The sequence below is a fragment of the Tachypleus tridentatus genome, chromosome 12 (genome assembly GCF_004210375.1).
Source record: "Tachypleus tridentatus isolate NWPU-2018 chromosome 12, ASM421037v1, whole genome shotgun sequence".
NCBI lineage: Eukaryota > Metazoa > Arthropoda > Merostomata > Xiphosura > Limulidae > Tachypleus > Tachypleus tridentatus.
Genome location: NC_134836.1, coordinates 42,763,195 through 42,780,280, shown reverse-complemented (window position 1 = coordinate 42,780,280; position 17,086 = coordinate 42,763,195). Strand labels below are relative to the sequence as shown.

The 17,086-nt window shown below is 31.7% G+C and overlaps 1 protein-coding gene across 2 annotated transcripts in view; it reads right to left on the bottom strand.

Annotated features, from left to right (window-relative positions):
- Positions 1–16,401, bottom strand: part of LOC143233140 (uncharacterized) — a 52,590-nt gene extending 36,189 nt beyond the window's left edge. The window contains exon 1 of one of the 2 annotated variants that reach the window (XM_076469080.1): positions 15,680–16,401. In XM_076469080.1, the coding sequence (XP_076325195.1) occupies positions 15,680–15,733 (54 nt within the window). In that variant the 5' untranslated portion in view covers positions 15,734–16,401. The remainder of the gene's footprint in view (positions 1–15,679) is intronic. The other variant, XM_076469079.1, reaches the window with a different exon arrangement.
- Positions 16,402–17,086: the final 685 nt, after the last annotated feature.

Here is a 17,086-nt window from a genome sequence, read left to right as displayed (position 1 = left end):
ATCTTTCTAGTCTTTCAGATTAGATTTACGTCAAAATGTTATCCAAATGTTTTTATAAGAGGTACTTCCAGAAACTAATTTTTGGTTGTGGGTAATATAATACTCATTTGGAGACAATAGGCCTAATGAGGACGCGTTTGTAGAAAAACATCAAGAAAATCGTTCCCCAAGGGCAGTGTGGACACTGGACTGACGCCATAGTTCTTGTGATTATCAGGGTAACCGTTCTAATTTGTTTCTGATGAAACTGAAACAGTATTATTTAATTTTAAAAAATCAGACAAACTGAACATCAAGAAGAAAGAAAGAAGTATTTGAATTTGTTAAATACATGAAACTACATTTTAACTCCTGAATCTTCACATTTCAGTTTATTCTTTTGATCGTACTATTTAGAGCCGTATATCTAAACAAATACATACAAACACAACACATATTACCTATGTATCAGCAAACGACTCAATTTTGTCTTCTCTCAGAAGACATTTTTATTTTAAAACTGACACATAAAAATTCTGTTTCTTAAAGTCAAAAGAAATTTATTTGATTTTGAGTAATTGAAAAGTTTTACTTTTTTCACTCTTTACATAAAAAATACTAATAACTTTTCTTAACATTCTGTGTCATTGTATCATTAAAATATACCGTTAAAAATTGTATTTCTGGATATTATTTGTCTCCAGAATATATGGACTAACATATGCAAATAGTGGTTTAAAGAGTGAGACTTGTTATTTTATGTAAGTAATTTGTACAGAGAGTTACGATCGGGTAACAATCGCTATCATAGTTAATTGCCCTATACAGTTGCTTAAGTATGGTTAATAATTAGACTTCGGCGCCAGTATAAGCTACTACCCATGGCTGTAATTAATATACAGTTGTGTATTATAGTAACCGCAATTATAAACATAGGTATTCAGAACATTCAATTCATTTTGTGTTTGATATTTTGTTGATTTATTTTCACTAAATTAACTATTTCATGCACGGGTTTTTTACTTTCCAAAGACTCAAATATTATCATTGAATGTACTATATTCAACCTTTAGAAGACATTCTTTCTCATAAAAACGTACCTTAATATTGTATACATATTTTTTGATTTCGTATTAAATGTGTTTAGTTTATAAGCTACATGCTTTTGGTGTTACGCTGCTATCCCTGATGGCTAAAATACGATTAACGAAACAGGTGTTATTAGATGCATTAAAACTGTCCATAGGTTGCTATGCTGTTCTCTCGTAGGACATGTTTGTTTACAAGTGTAAAACAATGTATTTGAACAAGACATCCTCCTAGCATACATTTAAAATACAAGAATATACCGTTTGTTGTTATTATATATTTGTGCTTAACTTCATACTTAGAAAGATTTACAAAACAAGATTTTGCCCTCTAACTATGTTTTGAATGTTAAAACAAGAACTTATGAATCATAACGGCTTACAACACTTTTGAAGAAGAGAAAATGCTTACGTTGTTTTGAAATATCAATGATTAAAAATGTGAAATAATTAGTTAAATTTAATTTAAATTAATTGTAATTGTTTTGTTCATTTTATGATTTTCATGTAAAACTATATAAATAACTACATGCGCTAGCCGTTCCTAATTTTGAACTGATGGGTCTCTCTGGTCTTACACTGCAAAATTAGGGACGGCTAGCACAGATAGCCCTTGAGTAGCTTTGTGTGAAATTCCAAAACAAACAAACAAACAAACTGATGGATTAGAGAGAAAGTACTTAGTCTATAGACCCCACCGTCAACACTTGGCCTATGCTCCCCAGTGACATAGCGGCATGTCTGCGGACTTAACGAGCAAGAAACAGGGTTTCGATACCTGTGATGTGCAGAGCACAAATAGCCCATTATGTAGTTTTTTGCTTAGTTATCAACAAGCCATTCCCTGGGGTCTACTCATCTTTGATCGAACATGCTCAGCTTCATTTTAAGCTGATAGGCGAAAGAAAACGAACTAGTTAACAGTATCTATAGACAAGGGAAGAGTTGGCTGAGCCTACTGAGACCGGACAGTACAGAACGTATTTTTGCTTCAATCGAAACGAAACATGAATGCTCTGCATCATAGTACGGGCGTGATCACGCTGTTTTTATGTGGTGTATTGCCCTTCTAATATCTCTACTGAATGAAATAATTGTATGTTCGATTCAAAATATAAACAAACTAAAGCTGATATTTTATCGTTTGTTTTGAATTTTGCGCAAAGCTACACGAGGGGTATTATTTAAGCTAGCCGTCTCTAATTTAACAATGGAAGACAAGAGAGAAGGCAGCTACTCATTAACGCTCACCGCCAACTAGTCATCACTGTAATTTAAACAAAAGCTGCCGTTATAATATAGCAGCAAAGTATTGTCTTAATATCTATTGCTTGTTATCTTTGCTCTAACTACATCGTAAACGAGTTCCAAAAAAGAGATAATAGTTAAGCTATACTTTAAGTTTTTAGCTTATTGTGAGAAAAGAATGGCAAGTTTCCTGCAAAATAAAAATTTACTTCTAAGTAGTATTACGTTTTTGATAGCAAGGAAAACAGTCCTAGAAACTGCATTAAAGTTCTTCCATAGTTTAGTATTGTTATACAATTGTAATTAAAACAAAACAAACATATTTTAATATATGTATTGTTTTACATAATAGTTTTCTAACAGCATAGTTCAGGATCTAAATCGGTTCAATAAACCATAAAAAAAACTTAAATTTATAAAACATGGACGGCTTTTGGATCAGACTGTTGTCGAATCCCCGTCATAAAAGAAGGCATCTAACAATAATAGCTCTGGGCTATGAATTCCAGCATAGGTCTATTTCTAGGACTACTTGATTTGTACAGAAAAGCATGTTTCAGTACAGCAGGCGGCAAAACTTCAAACCCACAATGTTAACGAGACTAGTCAATTTATTGCTAACGTTTCTTGGTAATTGAACTCAGCTGGAAAAATTGGTCGTTATCTTCGAGTTCAAATTCAAAACACACTTAACGACAAAAATATATTGCTTCTCAAGGAACAGGAAAGCTGAGCAATTTTAGCCACAGTAAGAAATAGGATTAATGCAGAGGTTTTATGAAACAGATTAGAGGATTAGTGATTCAGAGTATACATTCCGGGTGTTGCTCGTGTTTGCTAGTGTCGTGGCATATTTCTGAGGTCAACGCAAAGCACGTTTTTAGGATTAATCCGCCCTCTGTCTGTTACACGAATGAACGATGTTTAATCAAGGTTGGACTGAAATATGCATATTATGACTTTAGCTTAATCACGATTTTTATGCTTTTGTAATACAAAGTACCAGGATGTAACAGGGAACCACGTAAAAAACATATTGACACCAACAATTATACACTACAAGTGAGGCAAAAGTTAATATCAGCTGGCGTTTTACGGTTAGTACAGTTGGTGTTAAAAAATATTACTAGTGTAATTGAAATCAATGTACTTATTGTTTGTTTCAGAAAAACTACATTATAAATTAAACTAGTGTATAGTCACTTTTACCCCGCCCTGTAAAACAATTAGCGAAAATAGATTCTACCATGAAATTATAGATAGAGCTTGATTAATGTTGATCCAAGGCCAGTCGTTTGTATACAGAAATACACACTAATACGTCGTATACTTGGTTTAATATAGTCATTCAAATAGTAAAATCCAACTTCTATAAATTTTTAGGCAACATAAACTTCTCAATAATTTGGAAATGTTTTGTATAATACACATGAAAAAGGACTTTTCATCTAAAGTGGACAATATCCATTAGTACTTTGTGTGTAACCCCCTAGTAGCATAGTGGTAGGTCTGTAAACTTACAATGCTACGAACCGGGATTTGATACCCGTGGTGGGCAGAGCACAGATAACCTATTGTGTAGTTTTATGCTTAAGTTCAAACAAACTTTGTGTGTATATTCTGTCTGTTTAACATAAATTTGATTTCAATATGGATTCTTACAGACCTAAAATCCACAATTGGAAGAATAAGTTCCGCAAAAGGTTTTTTGTTTTTTTTGGCTAAAATCAATACTGATTTTCATATAACGTGAATGTCCAAAGGTAAGTATTTCTCGTAGCAAATATTAATACTTAAATAATTATGATAACATCGATTGTAATAACAAACCGAGAAAACATATCCAAGTAGAGGTTGGATCAAAGACAAGGTAATAGCTGTACGTATAGGGCAAGTCACTTAATTTGATATAATGAGCTAAACTCACTAGTACGTGATATATATCTATGGAAATAACAGTGGATAAATAAATTAAATAGAAAATCTAAGATATACAAACTTCCGTGGTACACGGAGTTTTGTTTACAGTTACAGTCAAAAACGGGATTACCGTCTAAATATATTTCTTAAGATTTAAATTTGTATAAAGCAACTACAATATCTGCAGATATGGGCAGAGGTTAATATTGTATAAAGCAACTACAATGGGAAATTTTGAAATCAATTAAACCTAATTTACATATATAGCAGAAGGTGTTGCAAAAAGTGATTTTTATCATATACTTTTATACATTTACAACTTAACGAAAGCAAACAACAAAAGTGACTCGTAATAAAGCTAATGGAAAAAGTTTGGAAATAAAATCATTAAATTTTTCACAGACATTTCTTTTTGAAAAGTAGTTCTTATTTCTCTAGATGAAATAAAATTATTTTTAGTTCATAAACTTCGTTTTTTTATGGTTGTTATTACAATGAACTCCTCGCATGTACAAAATGTGGAAATTAAAGTCAGTTTCTAACTCTTCTTTTTGTTTCACAACAGCTAATTATGTTGTAAAATGAAAGTGCATATTTATTTTCTTTTGCTTCATCTAAATGCACTCAATAATTGTTAGCATTTGATTATGAAAGACATAACACACATTGCTATTATTTGTATTAATTTTTTGAAGAACTAAAGGCATGTGCGCAACAAAAGTCACTTGCCATTAGAATAACTGTAACATCTAAAAGAGCCTAAAATAATCATATATCTATTTAATTAAATACTAGAATACTGAGACCATATTGAATCATTCTCATGTGCGTAGACAGGTGGAGACAGGTGTAATTGTATCCACTACATTTCACCCATATGTACATAAAACAAATTCAAAAAGTGTAAATATCAGCATCAGATAGATACCAGCAGAATGCACCATTCTCAAGAATTACAAAATTAATCTGAGGACACATTAAGGAAATTCCTTTGACCTGCAGTACAAACTCTCTAATGTATTCGAACATTTTTTGGTGGGGTAAATTATTTCAATGCTACGATGTAACGATCGTATTCAAACTCTAAAAACTTTTCAAATATATATAGTTATATAAATCTCCTGATTGTGGAACCTTTGGTACAGGCCTATGACAAAATTAGTTCTATAGACAGACTTTGACCTACGTGCCACGTCCTTTGTTTTTGACGTAGTTTCTAAAGCTAACAAGTTTGTAAGATTTTACAGTATATTTTATACTTTCTATCAAACATTTCATCTAAGTTCGTAGAGAGCATATATTTGAAGGATGCAATACGATATTAACCTCTGCCCATATCTTGTCAACATGAACTGAAACTTTTAGACTACTGATCAATTCTTCTTCTCCTCAGAGCTCTGTACATTTGGAGAGCTTACAGTTTTGGATATAAAATTCAGAGCTCTGAGGAGAAGAAGAATTGGTCAGTAGTCTAAAAGTCTCAGTTCATTTTCAGAGTTCTGAGAAGAAGAAGAATTGATCAGTAGTCTAAAAGTTTCAGTTCATGTTCAGAGTTCTGAGGAGAAGAAGAATTGATCAGTAGTCTAAAAGTCTCAGTTCATGTTCAGAGTTCTGAGGAGAAGAAGAATTTATCAGTAGTCTAAAAGTCTCAGTTCATGTTGACAAGATATGGGCAGAGGTTAATGTCGTATTGCCTCCTTCAAACAGATGTAGTTAATTAGTTTAAATTTAAGAGAGCTGCATGGTTAGTACTGAGATTACCTAAAGAACTAAACCTAACTAGTCATGGAATATGTTATGTTACATGAATTAATAATATGCTTCATTTTGAAACCAATACAAAAGGCAATGGTAAAGAATATACAAGCTAGAGACTTGAGTAGTTTAATATTCTATGAATAGTGAAAATATATAAAACAACGAATTTGTTGATACAATGAAAAGTAAAATCTATATCATTAGTCACAGCTGACTAGTTTCGGTTACACAGGTACCATCATCAGGGTTAGTGTTACTGAAACTAGTCGCTGTAACTAATGGCAAAGATTTTATCTTTCATTGTACCATAGAAAAAGTCGTTTTATGTTTTTTTACTCTGAATATAGGCCTACAATGTGCATGAAAAGAAATTGTAGTTTAAAACTCACTTTAAGAAGGAAAGAGATCAAAATGTTAAAACTTTTACTGAACATATTTTTCAGTCAACAATTATTGAAATTCATTCCCTATCTGTGACGCGCCTCAAATAACGAGTTCTGATACCTTCTGAAGAGTAATACTGATGTAGAAAAGGTATAGGTTTTGTTACCTAGAGTATTTGTTTTGAATTTCATGCAAAGCTACACGAAGGTTATCTGCGTTAGCCTTTCCTAATTTAGCAGTGTAAGACTAGAGGGAAGGCAGCTAGTCATTACCGCCTACTGTCAACTCTGGGGCTAGTCTTTTACCAACGCATAGTGGGATTGACCGTAACTTATACCCCCATGGATGAAAGGGTAATTATGTTTGATGTGACTGGAATTCGAACCCGTGACGATGAGATTACGGGTTGTGCGCTCTAACCATTTGGCCATGCCAGTGAGACATGTTTCATCTTAAAAACACTACTTTTCAGTCACAAAATTACTTTATTCAATTAAACATACACCTGAGAAAACGGCAAATAAGTTAAAACTGAAATTTAAATTTCACAATGAATTCAAAGTCAAAGACAATAAAATCAAGTTATCTATTAACCTTTGATTTTCTAAGGATACGGTGGAAAATGTTGCGTTTTTAAATATCATTAAGGCCTAATCTATTTTATTTCGTTGTTCGTAGTTAAAATATATTCTTATAATAGACGGTTAAATACTGTAGTTTCCTTGTATCTCAAATACTGCATGAGGTATTGTAATCTTTGCACATCGTTTATCAAACTTGTATTTATTTTAACGAATATTTCCAGTGTCATTTTTCACTAGTTCAAGTTAGTTTCATTTATACATACAGGTAAACTAAAGAATGATCATACAACGTAACTTGTACTTGTTTTAACAAATATTTCCAGGGTCATTTTTCGCTAGTTCAAGTTAGTTTCATTTATCTATACAGGTAAATTAAAGAATGATCATACCAGATAACACTTTTCACATGTACAGTAAAATACTACCTGATATAGGCACTAGTGAAATAAGGGTGACAGATATTGAAAATCTTTTTTTTTTTTTTTCGTTAAGCTTCTAGCAGCTCTGTATTCATGTAACTTCTAGCTTTCATATATACATACCTGCATATATGATGACGTTTTAGTATAAAACACACATAATATAAACTATATGTTATGTGGACAAAATACACATGCTTTGTAACTATATGTGCAAATTGTTGCTAGCAATAAATATATGTATATATATATATATTTCTTTTTTACATTAAGCAATGGATCAAAATTACAACTCCGTATGTATCTGAGATAAACCAAAGTTTGTAGTGGAATACATGAGCGAGGGTTGTGAATATTGAAATATTTACTCTAGCAGGACTGACTAGAGAAATTACCTATTGAGAACTATCAAAAACTGGTGAAAGACTGACTGTATTTTGTTTGTAATAGAAACTTACAGGGAAATTTTGAAATTTTTAGGCCTAACTATTGTATGTTTGTATGGATCGCCCTCTATGTAAAGTCATGATCGTTGAAACACAGTTTGCAAAAGAATGATAACAGACAGAAGTGCTAAACAGGGATGGTAGTGCACACACAATTCATAACACGGGAAGTAAGAGAAGTAATTTTACATTCTCACCCGGTATGTGCTTAGACCTGTAAAAATATCATTATTTTAGTTGTTTATTAGTTTGATACGCATTAAAGCTTATTTATATTATTCGTGTAAGAAGAATGTATAGTTATATATACAAGAAATGAAAGATACTGACTTACATTTAGTAATCTCGTTATGCAAAAAAAATATTGTATTATCTTAAACGAATACCTATCATAGATGAATAAAGAGCTATCTAAGTATAACTTTTATTTATATATGGGTGTCAAATTCTTACAGTTTTACAGACGAATGTATGTTTTGACAAAATGTTTATACAAGTGGCTTGATATTTAAGCACACATGGGTTAATCGTTCAAATATCTTAACCAAATATAACAGTTTATGACTTGACACAGTACATTTTTTTCAGGTTTCTATACGAAAATAACCTCGATTAATGAGTTCGACTAGTTTCTAAAACTATTTTAAAAAACAACATGAAAACAAGGTAGGGAGACCAATCGCCTCGCCAGTTAGACCTGATGTTATCACTGGTTTAACTCGGTATTTGTATAAGTAATACATAAATGGGTTTCAACAACTTATGAAGGTTTTGTATGATAAATAATTGTGACAAGTTCAGACGCCGTTAAAATAAAACTAGTTTTTAAAGCAATTAATTTTATTTTGTCAAAACAATACGTAACCAGTTTACACGTTAACAGAATGTGAATTTTCAATACGAATATACTTCGATCAGATGGTATTATATTTCCTATCGATGATTTCAACCAAATAAACTATATTTGCTTAACTTGTAGGTCTCATGAGGTCGTAATTCAAACAATGCGACGTAGCGCTGATTTTGCCTTACCTGGAAAGCATAAAATTTCGTCTAATATTTTAGACCGAGAAAAGCACAATAAGGCCATTTAAGGAAAATTGGAATGTTTCGGTAGCAAGTATATATGTATATACATGGAATATTTCTTATATTATTAATAAATCAATGTATTCTCATGCATAAGTCGTCAGATGCTATGGAGACATTTTGTGTATTTTTTTAAAATTTCGCGCAAAGCCACACGAGCTAGACATTCCTAATTTAGCATTGTAATACTAGAGGGAAGGCAGCTAGTCATCACCACCCATCGCCAACTCTTGGTCTACTTTTTTACCAACGAATAGTGTGATTGACTGTCACATTTTAACGCCCACACGGCTGAAAGGGTGAAAATGTTTGGTGTGACGGGGATTCCATTCCGCGATCCTCATATTGCGAGCCAAGCGCCCAAACCACCAGACCATGCTCGACCTGCGATATAGACGTGTATATAAAGATTTTTGTATTAACTGTCTGAATTCTATTGGTTTTATTTAGTTCATACGTGCTTCCTGGCAGATCATTTGATAAATATCTGTAGTAAAATTAAACCTGTCCAGTAATAAGTAAACTCGTTAAAATAAAAATTATAATGCATAAACATAGAAATATATAGGTGTGTATCATTTTTATACAATCAAATATATATATGTGTATCATCTTTATGCAAACAAACTTTCAATGTGTGAATAAACTGTAACGCCTCACGACGTATTCTAAAAATATTAAAACTGCATGTTGTGATTAATATTGTGGTCACTTAGCTTTGTAAACTGCCAAAACACTGTTGTTGTTTTTCTGATTTGGGTCTGGGGAAAACTGTGCTCACGTGCCATGTGTAAGTCTCAAAGACATATAATTGAACAAATAAACGGATTCCCTTCTGCAGGGGGCAAGTTATTGGTAATTAAGTGGAGTAGGATTAAACATATACGAATTCTTCACAGATACGCTATTTTTGGCTCCTCGTGTGGCTATGAATTAAACTTGAAATACATTCTTATATGTTTGATTATGTATACCTTAGCTGGTGGCACGTGAATAATTAAACGTAGCAATGCATAGAGAGATATGTTGCAAATAATATAATTAGTAGAATAATTTTCTATTAAAGGAATTATGAACCTCACACTGGGTTTGAAATATGAAAACATTCGAGAATATTTATTCTAGACAAGGTAAAAATACAGTGATAGGTAACTTTGTTTATTGTTAAGTATATGCAGTAACATGTAAACTTGTTTGTTTATTTTTAAGTATATAAGATTACATGTAAATTTGTTTGTCGTTAAGGGTATACAGTACCAGATAAATTTGATTTTTGTCATTAAGTGTATACAGTAAGAGGTGTGGTTGTTTGTTTGTTGTTTCGTATATACAATAGCACTAAATTTGTTTGTTGTAAAGTGTATACAGTAACAGGTGAATTTTCTTGTCTGTTATTAATCACAAAGCTATATAAATGAGCTGTTTGTACTGTGCCCACAGCAAGTACCGATTTTTATGTTAATATAGCCTTAAGAGTTAATAACCGCTGAGTCACCGGTGAGGGACAGGTTAATTTGACATTAATTATTGTCCAATTAAATGTATATTCATAACACACTTGTAAAACACCCATAAATTGTTGGAAAAACGCTAAAAACTAATCTTGTTTAAGACATGTTTACTGAGTGCCGCAAAACTTTAGAACATAACTGAAACGTTTGTTATTACTGTTTAGTTAATCTAGAAATGATTTTACATACGATTTTGTGTTGCAAAATTAATATAACTCTTTGAAATCATCATATAAAAATTGTATACATTTCTAAGTGTGTACGTGTGTGTTTGGTCATAAGAAAGCCACATAGGCCTATCTACTGTATCCATTGAGGAGAAACAAACTCCTGACCTTATTATTGTAAATCCGAAGATTTATTGCTTTTCCCCCTGGGAATTAATACATTTTTTCTCGGAATGTTGCTATTATTCTATAATGTTAAATTTCTTTAAAATGTATATAACTTGTACATTTTTAGAAGTTGTTTTAAACTTATACGAAAAAATGAATTAGCATGAATTACTGTTCTGTAATTACTATAAGTTTTCACTAAGAAATAATGTCCATCGTATCCAGTGCTTCGCTGTGCATTACTATGAGCTTTACGTTTTCTAAGAAAGTATGCATATACGAGTACGTGTGTGTGTATATTTGTGTACTTGCAGTGCATAAAAGGCACTGAATGAGCTAAGGCAAGATATTCTATAATTATTTACACTACACGTAGGTTTTTCTATCGACTACAATCTACTTTTTTGTGTAAGGTATTATTCATTTCTTTCACAAATACATTTTTGTAACTAAAGGTGGCGCAGTCAATGATTTTTTTAACTGAATTAAGTAAGATCAAAACGTTTACTTTAAGAAGGTAAAGTACGAAATTTAGTGATATAGATAGGATCCTTACATTAACCTTATATTTGTGTAAGAAACTAAGAAGTAACTTTGTATATTGTTAGCACATAAAAGGACAAACTAAGAAACTGCTCGATGCAAAATTTCATTCACTAGCATCAGTAAAAATTACTTCATCTTTTATATAACACGGTTTTAACAGTTTGTCGTCTTTTTGTTAGCTTTTAAAAATTATATTTTCGTTGTTATAAGTATAATAGTAGATTCTATTAAACCTACTAGCATTCCAAATATTAAACTTCTTACTCATCAAATTACATGTGGGTCCTTACCTCATTTCAGAGTCCCTAATATTCATCTATGAGATACATATAGAGAAAGAAATATAAGTACAAATAATGTTAACCTTGTTATTTATCCCACTTGTTTACTTCACGGTTGACTCTATATTTTACTTGAAAAAAACGGTTGATTTTGCTTAGTTTATTTACATCGAATGAGTACGAACCTCTAAATCACTGGTTCCCAATCATCTATGAGATACATATAGAGAAAGAAATATAAGTACAAATAATGTTAACCTTGTTATTTATCCCACTTGTTTACTTCACGGTTGACTCTATATTTTACTTGAAAAAAAAACGGTTGATTTTGCTTAGTTTATTTACATCGAATGAGTACGAACCTCTAAATCACTGGTTCCCAATCATCTATGAGATACATATAGAGAAAGAAATATAAGTACAAATAATGTTAACCTTGTTATTTATCCCACTTGTTTACTTCACGGTTAACTCTATATTTTACTTGAAAAAACGGTTGATTTTGCTTAGTTTATTTACATCGAATGAGTACGAACCTCTAAATCACTGGTTCCCAACCAGGGTTGCTCGCACCCTTTGGAGGTACGAGATAACATTTGTTTTGGCCACCTTTACCTTTATTTTTAAATAAATAATTACTGTGAGGGGTGCGAGAACATATTAAAAATTTTTATGGGTGCGGGGCATAAAAAAGGTTGGGAACCACTGCTCTAAATATTCAATATGGTGTAATATGTGCTTGAGCAAAGCCACATTTGGCTACCTGCTTTGTCCAACGCAGGAAGACGAAATCCGATTTTAGCGTTGTACATAAACGATACAGCTTATATAGTTTTATTATTTTGTTTTGGTAATTCGTTTACATTTATCTATCAAAAACCTTGATTATTTTTGTTTCGAACAAACAATCTGGGAACACATCAACGTACATTATTATTTCATTCTTAGTTTCATGGGAGCAATACAAGAAATAATAATAAAAATCCATGTTAAGCTTAAAACTAAAACAATCAAAACCGATTTATTACGAAGTATAATTAACGTACTTATAAAATTATTTCAATTACATAGTAATTCGAGAAATTATATTTCTATGAGTAGAGTTTTACGCCAATCAATTCATGTTTAGAAAAGTAGTTTCTTTCATTTGCCCCATAATAAACCACCGTTAGAGTATGTTACAGATTTGTTTTCTACCTGAATTTGAGCGTTTTTCATTAAATGTATTGAAAGGTTATGAGTGGAGAGTGGTCAGTATTGCCACTGCTTACACAGTTTATTTTCTCTTGCTATTATTTTTTTTTCAAACAAGTGAGAGTCTTCACTTATTATTAATTTTAACAGTAAGTTTATTTTTCGAGTGCAAGTACAAAAGAAAAGTAAACATCGAAAATAATCCTAGCGAGAAAATAGAATATACTCACTAAAGCTACTGCAAATTTGTTTGAAATCCATTACATATGACACGTAAATTATAAAATATATCATCTCAAAGCAAAGGTTTGTGTTTCAAAAATCATATTTCAGAAGTACACATTCATATATATATATAAGATATATATTTTATGTATAATTTTCTGTTTTCTTTGATGTATTGTAAAACTTGCAGATTACACACTTTTACTGTTCTAATTTCCAGATTGTCTGTGACTAGAGCATAGTTGTAAATTCAAGGTAATTTTCAAAACCTGTTGATAGAGTATGGTGTAAACAGTCATATTTATTATCTGTATTTTCTTCATCTACCTTGAGAGGAGGCAATTCAGAACATTTTATTAAAACTGGACCAATGTTTATAGTTTTGACAAACACGTAATCACAATTCATATACGTTTATTAATATGGTTAATTAACAAGCGTGCTCTTTGTATAATATTATAAAAAATTCTGGTATATATTCCGACATTTGTAAGTGAATATTCACACATTGGCTGTTCAGCGCATGTCGAAAAATCATAAATTTTAAAGTAAAATTACAGAAAATATCGGCTAAATAAGTATCATAACATAATTTCATGAAAAAAAAACTAGAGTGGGTTATAAAACCGTTATACTTTATAGTAATATATTGCTTTTTTGTTTTTTTCTTGTTCGATTATAGGTCCAGGCATGGTTTAGTGGTTAGTGTTCCCAATTATGAATCCGAAGGGTCATGGTCTACGTTGTTGTAAAATCATACTCCGCATTTTGGGGTCAAGGGTGCGTTATAAGAGTTATATTAGTACTCTATTATTGGATTAAACAAGAGTTGGCGGTGCATGCTACTGATTTATGCCAGTAGGTCAGCGATAGGCTACGTAACTATAATGCTGAAATTCGCGGGGGTTGATTCTCAGCGAGTAGATAGAGTTCAGACGTTCCTTTGCGTATATTGACACTAATAACACTAACAAAAATAATTATATTGACCAGTTGCCTTCCCTTTTGTATATTTAGTCAATATAAGGTATTTCCGAGTGCAGATCCCTTGTGTAACATTAATCAAAAACTCTTAAACAGAGAAAACGAATCACAATTAGTTAGATATAGCTATTTATTTCAGATTAGCTGTACAATAAATAAAAGTTTCTAGGGTTAGATTTTATTTATATATTTCTCATTATACTAGACATGAAAGATAGTAAAGGGAATGACTTTCTATGTTATTTATGTATATTTTGAACAAACAGAATACAGCTACTTTTCTTTGATCCACTCTGTAAGCTATGTTAATAGTTCTGAATAACATATAATTTGCAGGCGGGCATAATATAATACAATGCAATGTGTTATATTTTAATTTGATGTGGATTTTTTTCGTCAGTATAACGTGGTGACTGTCATCATGTTTCCTCCAATAATTTTTCTTTGAGACTCTTAACGTGACTTTTGGTTGACTTATCTTAACAACTATATATTAAATAGCCTAATTCATATGTATGTCCCGTTCTAAACAGCAATCCTTAAATGTAAAAAACAAATGTGTGCATACAGTTTTGTAGGTATTAAACACGAATAGTCATTCTTCCATACAGGAAAGACATTACCTTCTAAACTGTAATAATCTATGTCCTCTGTAAATCATGTCCTCATTTCTTAAAAATCTGAATTAAAAAATTACAATTTTGGTCGCAATCAATTGATAGTGAACTGTGGACGACATTGTAACTACTTAATACGTTTTTTTTATTAATCTGTGAAAAGATTGTTTTATTACAACTACTTAATTTTTTTTCAGTTATGCGTAGCATGCATTACAAACGTTTACTTTAGAAGAATTATCATATTATTAAGATATGCTTAGCATGCCATACACCGAGAACAAGACATGACTAACAAGCATATCAGAATAAGTGACAAGAATAATAACAAAACGGTCAGTATAGAATCCCAGGGATAAAGAAACAAATGTGGTTCTTTTATACAAAACAATGATAAGTCATTAATTCAGTGATTTACTCAAAATCTTTAACTGTAGTTTCAAACTTAGGCCGATATTAATGTTTTATTTTATGGTAAATCATAAGTTACGTAGATAAAAATTATATTCTCCTTCTAGAATATTTTATATTCTAGTGAAAAACCATCACCTTATACCTTTAATAAAATATAAAATATGAGATTCAATGAATTTTTTTTCACTTTTTCTATTTCATTTAATAGCTTAAACATTTTGTATGTAAGTACGTTTTGTTTTAAGCGCTTCGCAGAAAGAGCACAAGGGTTATTTGCGCATAGTTATCTCAACATGTGAATTAATAGTTTTGAGGAAGTTAGTTAGACAACAGCAACCAACTCCAATTTTAGGTTACCTTTATCTGAGGGAATGGTTGTATTTGACCATGAATGACTCAAGGTACCAAAATGTGAAGTGATTATTTATTTATTTTTTTGCGGTAAAGGGACCCGAACCGTAAACAGACAGATTCACAGTGAGAGGTTATTAATCACTAGTTTTTGGTTTGTTTTCTACTTACATACATATAAAAATATATATATACATAACATTTTTTTCTATAGATAAAGACACCCGAACGCTCAAACAAGAATTATTATAATGAGTTAGCAGACAAAATAATAAATACATAAAGTTCAAATTCTGAATCACATACCTGTGGATTATTGCCTGGGTAAGTGGTATATCCTAATTGATGTGCGAAGGACATATCAGAATAAGGTAGTCTGAATGTTTACAAATAAAACACCTAATAACTTCAATAATTGATATCACAATTCTAGAAAGCTTCGCAACACCTATTAATTGTAATTCATTATTTATGAGCAATCTGTGACAAGTATGCTTGGATAATTTACAAATTCTCTATAACAGTTATATATGAAACAACAGTAAATAGAATGTTTGGTGATCACCTGCCTTGAGCTAGGTGCCACCTATATCGGGGGTGACAGAGTGACTGATCTTGATTAGTCACACCACAACGTGAACAGATGCAGTTTAAAGAAAGTCACTGTATTGTAAAATGCGAAATTCTGATTCAACGAGGACTGTTAACGCACAGTGTCAGAGCCTTGTTGACTTCGAAGCACAGAAACACGTTGGACACAGGTTTGAAGCTGGCACCATCGCAAAGAACGTCTGATTCATGAACTTCTATAGGATTATTTACAAGAAGAAAAATGACATCTAAGACAAAGCATTTGTTGAACTGTTCAGTCTATGCAGCATAACAAGCATGGACAAATCCTGTTCGCTACGTTTAGTTCAATCGCCAGATGGCCCACATTACAAACTAGCTCCTAAAGCTTCGACTGGCCTTTCAGTTGTACCACGGCGTACGTTCGGACGTAACAGCAGCACTGATTGACAGATTTAGAGGCCGTTACGGTAACTTCGACTTCCCACGCCAGCCCTTGGCTACCGCAGAGCTCCGCCTACCTCTCCAAATGATTGACTTGGCTCGAGCGAGGTTTATGCGGTGCTCAGTTCTAGACTAGATGAACGGCTGCAGATGGCAAATTTACAAACTTTCTAGTGTGGCCTCTGTCGTCTCCATGCGAAATTCGAAGTGAAGACTACTTATTAATCGAAAATCAACATTTGTTGTTTAATGATGGACATTTCTATAAATATCAATGAATAGTTATTGATTGAAAAAGTTACTTATTATTTCCCTATTAAAAAAAAAACAACTTCGTTTTGATCTTTTTTTTTTCTGTAGCTGTTATAAATCTCGGACCGAGTTTAAAACCAGTATAACATATCAAGTTCTTTTTAATTTATTAACTGAAGGAAATAATGGTTCTAGTGAAAATTAAATTGAGTCTTTTAATTAAAAAAAATGTATCTCAATCTTTGTTCAGAGGTAATTTTGAATTAACGAGATATTTTTGTTGTATTAACTGGAAGAACAGTTGGTTCCAATACAAACTGGATTTATTTAATTGTTAAAAACAGACATCTCCTTTTCTGTTTGGAACTAGTTTAGAATATTAAGTTATTTATATTTCAGTAACAGAAGGAGATGTTAGTTCCAACCCAAACTAAAATGGTATATTTA